Raw genomic sequence first — 10,147 nt, 5'->3', positions numbered from 1 at the left:
GATTCGTCTCAGGAGTTAGACGTACGGAGTGATTGGTCCTCCACTGCCATTCTTCAGCCTCTCTACGTGTTGCTAGATTTGGATTCGCTCGAACCTCTTCCGGGCGATATATCACCCGCTATCGCCACCGATGAGCAGATGGACTATTTGTCTGAGTCGGACCAATAGAGTGATTGTTCCTCCAATACCGTTTGTCCAATCAGCGAGTACAGTTATGTGGAAGATGAGATGCGAGACAATAGAGGCACAACGGAGGAAGTCGACGGCGCTGGAGATGGCCGACTCTGACCAACTCGATTTCCCTTTGGTCACTGGAAGCCCACCCAAGACGCTCAAGAGAAGGCCTTCGCAGTTGATGGACGTTTGTCACGGAGACTTGAAAAGGAACCGGCATTGGCTGCAAGCCGTCCAAGTGCCGCACACCAGCCAAGTTGCCCTTGCCGTCGCAGGTGCAATCGAGGGCCACAACTGATTTTGTATGCGGTTATTGCCAAGAGTGGAAGACTCGGAGGAGGAAGATTAATTGGATACTAGATTGATATTTACATTGACCGCAAATGAACTTGATTACATGGATCTGCCCAGCGTGCCATCATGTACAGCGCTCGTGTGTAAGTAAAAGTGTTAGTGTATTGCTGTCGCCGATTCCGCGCAGACACCCGGGGTCGCACAGTCATGTCGTCCAATCACCGAAGCAGCATATCCAACAGAAGAAAAAAACGAGGCAAACTTATTCCCAACCTAAACCCTACGCTAATCCCCCCCTCCCGTTTGCCAATCACAGTATGCAGTGTATCACGAACGGAGGCGCAATCGAATGCGGTTCGACCTCCGGTTCCGGCGACTTGCGAAAATAAAATAACGAATCTCTTTTCGAGGCACATGTACCGTGCTGATCCTGTATAGCCTATTGTTTTGCGATTTTTGCAAGGTTGTCGCCCTTGTTGGAGGACTGCTGGCGATATAGCCGAACCAGCACCTGTCAGCCCCTGGTCGCGCTCCCGACAGCGAGAGCTGTCTTGGCCCATCCAGCCTCGTCTCATATGTAGCCATCGACTTATTCATAGCAGGAACAGCCCGCCCGTCGTCCGAAGTGGTGGCGCATTTCCCACATTTCGCGGGGTAGCCGTCTTGGCTCGTACTCGGCTATATGCAGGCCTAGTCAAAGATGCAGCATCGTCCGCCCATGTTTATGCACCATAATCTTGCGTCTCCCGTTCTTTTTTTTTTTCTTGGCTCTTTTTTATTCCAAAGAAAAAAAAAACAGAACCAGAAATGGCTGGTAAGTTGTGCCCCCCCGTGTGACTGAGACTTGTCCGTGTTGACCATCAAGCCTCGCTAGCCCTCGCGGCTCCGGCCGTCGCTGGCGCGCTCGCCTACGTCAACGCCAAGGCGGCGGTTGGCTACGACCTCTTCATGGCCAAGTCGATTGCGCAGGGCTATGTGCAGTCGGCGTACCGCGAGCGCGCGCAGAAGCTGAATCTCTTTTGCGACCTCGAGTACTGGGCCGCGCGCGCCGACCACGCCGACCTGCCCTTTCTCGTGTACCAGGGCCGCACCTGGACGTATGCGCAGCTGCACGACACGGTGCTCCGCTACGGGCACTGGCTAAGGACGGAGCTCGGCATCAGGCCCAAGCAGGTCGTTGCTATGTGCTATACCACGTCCGACATGTTCGTCGTGACGTGGATGGCGCTCTGGAGCATCGGCGCCACGCCGGCGTTCATCAACTATTTGTTGACGGGAAAGGGCCTGGCGCACTGCTTGCGTATATCGACGTCCGAGATTTGCCTGGTTGAGCCCTCGTTGGCTTCGAATCTTCAGGAGATCAGCGCGGATGTTGCCCCCATGAAGATCCTCGTCGTGACGCCAGAGGTACAACAGGTGGCTTTCAGCGGTCCGGCCGTCCGATACCCGGACGAGGATCGTAAAATAGATGATAAAAAGGACCTTTCGATCCTGATTTACACGTCTGGTACCACTGGCTTCCCCAAGGCTGCCGTCGTGTCCTGGATCAAGATCCTCCGGATATGCATTGTGACGAGCAACCTGCTTGGCCTAGGCAAAGGCCACACGCAGTTTACCGTACGTGGATCTTCCACCCCCGAACGCGCCTGTTTTCTAATTCAAATCCAGTCTATGCCGTTTTACCACAGCACCGGGTCTCTCGTCGGCGTCGCCTCGACGCTATTCGCCGGCGGCACCATTGCCTTTAGCCAAAGCTTCTCCAAGCACACCTTCTGGAGCGAGGTCCGCGCCACCAAGGCCAACTCGATTGTGTACATTGGCGAAGCGCTGCGGTACCTGCTCGACGCGCCTCCCGAGCACGACGCGGCCACCGGCGCGTGCCTGGACAAGAAGCACCACGTGCGGACCATTTACGGCGCGGGCCTGCGCGCCGACGTGTGGCCGCGGTTCAAGGAGCGCTTCGGCATCGACACGGTCATTGAGTTCTACGGGGCCACCGAGGGCGTGCTCGGCACGTGGAACATTAGCCGCAACAGCTTCTCCGAGGGCGCCGTCGCGCGCGTCGGCTGGCTGCTGCGGACGCTCTTCTTCGACCGCATGACGCTGATTGTGCGCACCGACTGGGCGACGGACACGCCGGTGCGCGACGCGCGCGGGCGCTGCGTGCGCGCGGCGCTCGGCGAGACGGGCGAGCTGCTGCTCAAGGTCCCCGCCGACGACATCGACGCCGCCTTCCAGGGCTACTACAACAACGCGCAGGCGACGCGCGACAAGATCCTGCGCGACGTGGCCGCCGCGGGCGACGCCTGGTTCCGCACCGGCGACGCGCTGCGCTGGGAGCGCGACGGCCTGCTCTTCTTCCGCGACCGCCTCGGCGACACCTTCCGCTGGAAGGGCGAGAACGTGTCCACAATGGAGGTCGGCAACGTCATGGGTATGCATCCCTGCGTCGCCGAGGCCAACGTGTACGGCGTCGAGCTGCCGCATCACGACGGCCGCGCGGGGTGCGCCGCCACGGCGTTTTGCGGCGGCGGCGGCGCGCCGAGTCCCGCGGAGCTGGCCAGTCTGGCGGCCCATTTGCGCAAGGCGCTGCCGCGGTATGCCGTGCCGCTGTTCATTCGCCTCGTGGACGGGGTCGGTCGGGCGGAGACGACGACGGGCACGCACAAGCAGCAAAAGGTCGCCCTGCGAAAGGCTGGTGTCAATCCGGTCGGGGAGGACGGCGAGGAGATTACCTTGTACTGGCTCCGGGGTGATACGTACGTGCCGTTTGGCAAGGAGGAGTGGAGGAGGATGCAGGTTGGAAAAGTGAAGCTCTAGTGGCAGCTAAAGGAAGTAGGACAGCATAGTTTGGTTTGGTCACTCAAAATTTCAGCGTAGCGTCACAGCCTTGTTTTTTTTTTTCTTGAACTTTGGGCTTATTCCCTTGCGTATTCATATTTTGTGCCGAAAAGCAGGCATTTTCCGTTATTGATGCCGGAGCCAAGTCCGTTTGCATGTCTCAGGTCACCAGGGTAGAGATGTGGCAGTGGAAACGACAACGTGAATGCCAAGATGAAATATGGCGAGAGTATTCAAGTCATGATTCGCTACTTTCCAAATAAGAAACAAGGACAATTCTAAGCTCCATCACACGTAAAACACTGCCACGTGTGTTCCTTTCCTCGGCACGTGGCTCCCAGCTCATTGCAAAAGACACAGATGAGAAACCCGCCGTCATTACAGACGGTACACGCCTGGGTTTCGTGATTGTGTATACTACATTGGCCGCAAATGTCGCACCAGCACCTGGTCTCGGTGAACGGAGTCGATATGGGGCCTTGGCGCATCAGGTCGACAGTCGGCTTCAGGTCGTGCAAGATGCAGTATTGCTGCAAGATCCGCAACATATCTCGACTTCCACTACGCGTAGCCCACCAGTATACAGAGCGACCGAGCTTGTCTTGGTCCCCGTGCACGTCTTCGGGGCCCAGCCGCCGGAGCAGTGCTGCCGCAATCTCCGTACGGCCGTTGCGGACCGCCATCGACAGCGCCGTCGAGCCCCATATGTCGCGGCAGACCAGGTTGACGGGGTAGTTCCCTAGCAGCACGGTGACGACCTTGGTGTGCCCGCGCATGCAGGCGTGGATGAGCGCCGTGCGGTCGTCCGCGTCCGAGTAGTTGACATTGCTGCCCGAAGCTTGCAGCAGCGGCGCAATGGCCTTGTCGTGGCCCTCGTGCGCGGCGGCTATTAGGGGCGTCCAGCCGGTAATGTTCTGGGCGCTGGCGTTTGCGCCGTGCTCGAGGAGGAGATGCACAAAGTTCGTCTTGTGGCTGCGGACGGCGCGCATGAGTGGCGTCTCGCCCTTGTTTGTGCGCACATCGACGCGCGCACCATGGAGCAGCAGTTTCTTGGCAATCTTGACATTGCCTCTATCAATGGCGTTGACAATTGTGGTTTTGCCAACATCTGGACAGCCATCGGCCAGCGCGCCATGCTCCAATAGCACATCAACAATATCCATCTTGCCATTGTAGGTGGCAAGGTTAAGTGCCGACCACTCATTGGCGATTGCAAACGAGTGGTCTGCGCCGTGCTTGAGCAGTATGCTCACAATTTCTTTATTGCCAATGTCGGCGGCAAGGCAGAGAGGTGACCAGCCAGCACTTGTGACAGAGTTCACGTCGGCGCCGTGGTCAATGAGGCACTGAATCACGGGCACAGACTCTGTCTCGACAGCAAGAGTCAACGGTGTGTAGCCGCGCTCTTGTCGAATATCGATTCTGGCACTGTACTTGATCAGAAGCTCGGCCAGTTGCAGGTTGCCGAATTTGGCGGCCGAGTGAAGGGGCACCCAGCCACCACAGGCAGGAAGGTCCGGATCTGCACCGGCGTCAAGCAAGACTCGAGCAACGGCCGGGTAACACCCCCTGGATGCGGCCTTGAGAGCGGTGGACCCATTGTTACTCTGCGTATCGAGGGGCACGCCGTGGTTGATCAGAGCCTGGGCGGCCTCGCAGGAATCAAAACTAGAGGCAATACTAAGAGGCGTCCAGCCCTCAAGACCCGGTGCAGCGCCATCAACACCGTGCTCTAGCAGGGCTTCCACAACACCGACTGCGTTGGCCCTACATGCGTAAAACAAGGGCGTCCATTCCGAGTCGTCTTTGTGTGCGGCGTCGATGCCGTCGAGCGTCAGCAAGTACCGGACCAGCTCTGCCTGCTTATTCATGGCGCCGTAGTGTAATAGCTCCAAGGAGGGGTCGGCAATGTCAACACCAATCGCTGCGCAGCGTTTTAAAGTGCCTATCGAGCCGCTTCCGGCACCCCATCGCGCGGCCGAGCTCTTTCTGTGATCCCGGTTGAAGCGGTAGAGGGCTTCGTTGCACGGCCGGTTCAGGTGTCGACATGTCTGCGCGAGAGCGTTTTTGTCTGACTGGCCGAGACTGGCGAGAATTTTCAGGACGAGTTCGACTGGCAGCAGGTCGATATTGGTCATGGTGGTAGTTGATGGTTGGTGGTTGGTTGTTGTGAGTGTGTTGAGCGGGGAGCCGGGGAGAGGGCCCGACAGGGCGCGTTATATAAGTTTTTGTTGATTTAGGGCCGTATTGTGTGCAACACAGTCTATTCGGGAGCCGCCACGGGTCTCGGCTGATTAGTGCAAATTGCAGCTAGAATCCAACGTTGCAGACCAGCAGCGGGGAGGCACCGGGTATGCAGTGTAGCATTAGGCGGGATCAAGACCGAGGCGAACTGCACGCAAGTCGTGGGAGGGCGTCTCAATGGTGGGTGCGTGCCTGCAGATGAAGATGAGAACATAGAGTACATGCAGAAATATGTCTATAAGAATGAAACGTCGGTGGGTGGGCTGGGTGTAATTAACAAGTACAGCCCGGGGCAGATGCATCGAGTCAGTGGTTGAAGATTGTCGGACCACGCACGCAAGGAAGCGGGCACAGTGCGTGTACAGTCTCTCTGCACACAGTGCCACCCAGCGCGTAAGACCGGGTAGGCCGACAGCTCCCGACAGCTCCCGGCCAGCGAGTCCATTAGCTGAACGGAAAATCTACACAGAAAAACAAGCCACGGCGAGATTTTGCTGTCGCTTAGTCCATTGAAGTCTCTACCAGTCGTTTACTCCATTGAGCATCGCCTGTACTTTTGTGGGTGGTGCTAGTTCATCAACTCGGGTGGTGCCGTGCTGCAGCCCCATTAGCGCCACCAAAGCCAAATGCACCGCAAGATTTTGGCCACTTGTCCAAAGTTGTGCAGCACTTCGAGCCATAATAATGCGGAGCCGAGAACTGCATCGATTGCAAGTAATCCCAGTCCAACCAGGCGCCAAGCTAGGAACGACAAGCTCAAACTTCTAGATCGAGCTCAAGGATTTCAAAAATGACATTGAAAAAGAAAACCTCAAACCTCATTGATCCTATGTCCCTTTGAGCCTCAAAGCTAACACACGTGGCACAACTACCCTGCACAAGGCTATACCTGCACCGCCACCGCCACCAGCCACAGCCTACGACAGCCTGGCAAGCTCCTGGCTGTCCTCAGCATCACCATCCGGCTACTCAATCGCCGCCACGGCTACGTTCCTGCTAAATCAAGCGACAACCTCCCCAAAACGATCGCAAAAACTGCGCCTTGAATAAGCATATACGACGGTCATGCGCAGATCTCCCCCGCAGTAGTTGGAACTCAGGTGACCGAACACCATGTTCCAGGTATGCGACGTCCCATGCGACCGCACCGAGATGACCCGAGGTTGACAAATATCAGAGAATACGCGGCGCCATCGACCGCACTATAGCGGAGGAGCAGGCACGGCAACGAGGCGATGATGCGCCCGTCTCCCGGTCTGCTTCCGACTCCTCTAGGCAAGGAGCGAATGGTGCGCGACGGCCCCGACCAAACAACGGCATGACCGACGCGGGAGAGGCACCCCCGAACCCCGACCCTGCCGTCTTCGAGGCCGCATTTGTCATTGACGATAGCGATGAGCCAAGCCGCACTGGCACTCCGAAGCCGCCGGTGCCCGAGAAAGACGCCCCCGCCTCCAACGACGCTGCCGCCGCCGACGACAGCAAGTCTACCGACACAAAGAGCGAAAAGCGCCCAAGCACAGAGAATGCAAATTCCACCAACTCCTCTACGAGCTCAACTAAGATGGCTACGTCGCAGACGCGCTCGGCCGAGCTATCACCGGAGATCAAGCAACGCCTGCGGAAGCTCGAGAAGCTCGAGTCTACGTACCCAGGCAGGTGCCCATAATACGCCGGCGCGTTTTAACTCACTAACATGACATAGAATTATTGCGATCATATCGGGTAGCGCACAAGCGAGCGACATCTATCGAGCCTTTTGAAAAGGCACTGCGCGAGAACACCCCCCTCACCTCCATTGTCGATCCCGATGCCATGATCGAATATCTCAACCAACTAAGCCAGCGCGGGGGCATGGTCATGGATGAGCTGAAGCGCGTCTCTGCCGAAAAGGATGAGATCAAGAAGAAGCAGGTTGAGGCTGAGGAGTCGTTGCGTGACACCAAGAAGGAACTGGAAGAACTGAGGGCGGCGGGAAAAAAGGCTGCTGCAAACGGCACTGATGTCTCCAACTCCTCCAAGAAGGAGGCTGGCGACGACTTCTTTTCCTACGAGGACGAAATTCCGCAGCTTCAAGCCGATGTGGAAGCCAAGGCGGAGGAAATTGAGAAACTCAAATCAGAGGTGACCAAGCTCCAGGGCGATCTGGCCGCCGCGAAAGAGAACAGTGCTGGTCTGGCGGTGAGTCTTGACCAGACTTCCAAGGACCTGAGGGAATCGCGCGACGGATCGAACGACCAGAAAAAGCTCCAAACGGACCTCGATTCTCGAACGAAGGAAGTCGAAGAGCTCACTGGCAAACTCAAGACGACCGAATCAGAGTTGAAGAAGCTTCAGGCCAGCTCGAGCGAAGACATCAGTGCTAGCGCCGCCAAAGTAGAAAATGCTGAGACCTCTCAGGCTGCGGCTGAGAAGCGAGCCAAGGACCTGGATGGAGAGCTCACCAAGGCTAAGAATGCCACGAATATCTCTAAGAACTTGATCGATGACCTCAAGTCACAGGTTGAAAAACTGAACGCCGAAAAGTCGGAGAAAGAGATCAAGATTGATGAGCTAACAAAGATGATCAACGAGAGACCTTCTGAACCTACAGTTGCCACTTCTGATACGAAAGATAAGCCGGTCGTAGCTACTGGAGCATCCGCCAGCTCGAAGAAGAAGAACAAGAAGAAGAAGAAGGGTGGCGTCGCCGCTCAAACCGTCGCTGATGACGACAACGAGAGCAAGACCAGTGAACCTGCAAAGGAGGATTCAGGCGTCGATGCCAGTGCTCTTCAGGCCGAGATCGACCAACTCAAGGAGGAGATCAAACAAAAGGACGCCGAAATCGAACGCCTAAACAAGAAGCGAAAGTCTGAAGAGGATCTGCAAGAGGAGATTGAGACCCTCAGAGATAACCTGGTCAATATTGGACAGGACCACGTTGAGGATAAGGAGAAACTCAAATCACTCCAGCAGGAGAAAAAGGAGCTCCAGGCAGAGATCGAAGCGGTTCAGACCAAGCTCAAGTCGTCAACCTCCAGCTCCCAGGAAAGCGGCAAGATTCGAGGCGAGATGGATGCTTTGCAAAAGGAGCATGACGGCCTCAAGGAAAAGTTTGGCACCCTGCAGTCAGACCTTGGCGCCGCCCAGCAACTAGCGCAAACAAGATTCAAAGATCTTAGTGAGCTAAAGGAAGTCTTGCAAAAAGCCCAGCCAGAGCTTAAAAGTCTGCGCCAAGAATCTGCCATGCTCAAGACTACAAAGGAGGAGCTGGCAAACAAGGTCAAAGAGTTGAAGGAAATGGAAAAGAAGGAGAGAGAGCTGAAAAAGGAGATTACATCGGCCCAACAACTTGCTACTGACCGCGCTACTGAGATTAAGAATCTCAAGGAAAAGCTCGGTCAGGAGACGAGTGGGAAACAGAAGCTCGAGGAGGCGCAGCGTGTTTCTGGCCGTGACTTGCGTCGTGCCGAGGCCAGCAAGGTGGAATTGAGCGCCAAGGCGGAAAAGGCAGAAGCCGAGCTTCAGAAACTGCAAGAGGAAGCCAAGATGCTGCGACCTCGTGTCAAGGAACTCGAGGAGCAGATGCACAAGTTCAAGCGTGACAAGTCGGCAGCACAGGAAGAAGCCGAATTCAAGTCGCAACAATACATCAACGCGCAGGCGCTGCTCAGCAGCATGCGCGATCAGACAACCGAAATGTCTGTGCAGCTCAAGGAGTCCAAGTCGCAAGCGGAAGCGTTGGAGGAGGAGCTTGCCGAGGTGCAGAAGCTGCTGCAGGAGAGAAGCCGCGAAGGGGAGACGATGCGCCGGCTGCTCTCCGACGTGGACGAGCGCGCGGACAGCAAGGTGCGCGAAATGCGCACGCGCATGGAGGCGGCCGTGGAAGAACGCGAACGCATCGAAGACGAGTCCAGCACGCTCGCCCGCAAACGCTCGCGCGAGGCGGAAGAGCTCAAGCAGAAGCTGCGCGAGCTCGAGCGCGAGGTCAAGAACGCGACGCAAGAGCGCGACGACCTGGACGAGAAGTCCAAGGAGTGGCGCCGCCGCCGCGACGAGCTCGAGGCGATTGAGGAGCGCGCGTCGGCCGAGGCCGAGGAGCTCCGGACCACGGCGTCGCAGCTCCGCAGCGCCCTCGACGCGTCCGAGAAGCACGTCCGCGACGGCGAGAAGCAGCGCGGCGACCTGCGCACCATGCTGGACGAGGCGCGGCAGCGCTACGACAAGATGGCCAAGGATCTCAGGGCCGCGCAGTCCAAGCTGCTGTCGAGTCCAAGTAGGACGTCGATTGACTCGAACCGCAGCGGCTCAATTAATGGCGCCAGCAGCGGCGCGGACACGGCGTATCTAAAGACGATTCTGCTGCAGTTTCTGGAGCAAAAGGACGGACGCCTCCGCGCGCAGCTCGTGCCTGTCCTGGGCAAGCTGCTGAAGTTCGACAAGTAAGTTATCCTTCGACCCAACGTATGGGACTTGTTCTAACATGCAGCTTTAGGTCGGAAGAGGAGAAATGGAGCAAGGCTGTGCAGCATTTAGAAGTGCGATGAGCGTTGGGCGATGTATTTTGCATGGAACGGGTAAGCTCGTGTATGAAGAAGGCTGTTTTCGGGGT

The 10,147-nt window shown here is 57.0% G+C and overlaps 3 protein-coding genes across 3 annotated transcripts; 2 read left to right on the top strand and 1 right to left on the bottom strand.

Annotated features, from left to right (window-relative positions):
* Positions 1 to 1,275: 1,275 nt before the first annotated feature.
* On the top strand, positions 1,276 to 3,288 carry CCM_08708 (long-chain fatty acid transporter, putative; the record flags this gene model as incomplete). Its single annotated transcript, XM_006673845.1, has 3 exons — positions 1,276 to 1,282; positions 1,343 to 2,085; positions 2,137 to 3,288. 3 exons carry the CDS (start codon positions 1,276 to 1,278, stop codon positions 3,286 to 3,288), a joined length of 1,902 nt encoding a protein of 633 aa, XP_006673908.1.
* A 299-nt stretch (positions 3,289 to 3,587) lies between these two features.
* Positions 3,588 to 5,447, bottom strand: CCM_08707 (ankyrin, putative; the record flags this gene model as incomplete). The annotated part of the gene is made up of 1 exon (XM_006673844.1): positions 3,588 to 5,447. One exon carries the CDS (start codon positions 5,445 to 5,447, stop codon positions 3,588 to 3,590), a length of 1,860 nt encoding a protein of 619 aa, XP_006673907.1.
* A 1,219-nt stretch (positions 5,448 to 6,666) lies between these two features.
* Positions 6,667 to 9,981, top strand: CCM_08706 (Viral A-type inclusion protein repeat protein; the record flags this gene model as incomplete). Its single annotated transcript, XM_006673843.1, has 3 exons — positions 6,667 to 6,675; positions 6,731 to 7,208; positions 7,283 to 9,981. The coding sequence occupies 3 exons, from the start codon at positions 6,667 to 6,669 to the stop codon at positions 9,979 to 9,981; spliced, it is 3,186 nt and encodes a 1,061-aa protein (XP_006673906.1).
* Positions 9,982 to 10,147: the final 166 nt, after the last annotated feature.

Source organism: Cordyceps militaris, assembly GCF_000225605.1.
Source record: "Cordyceps militaris CM01 unplaced genomic scaffold CCM_S00007, whole genome shotgun sequence".
NCBI classification, from domain to species: Eukaryota; Fungi; Ascomycota; class Sordariomycetes; order Hypocreales; family Cordycipitaceae; genus Cordyceps; species Cordyceps militaris.
This window is presented reverse-complemented; position numbering and strand designations above follow the sequence as displayed.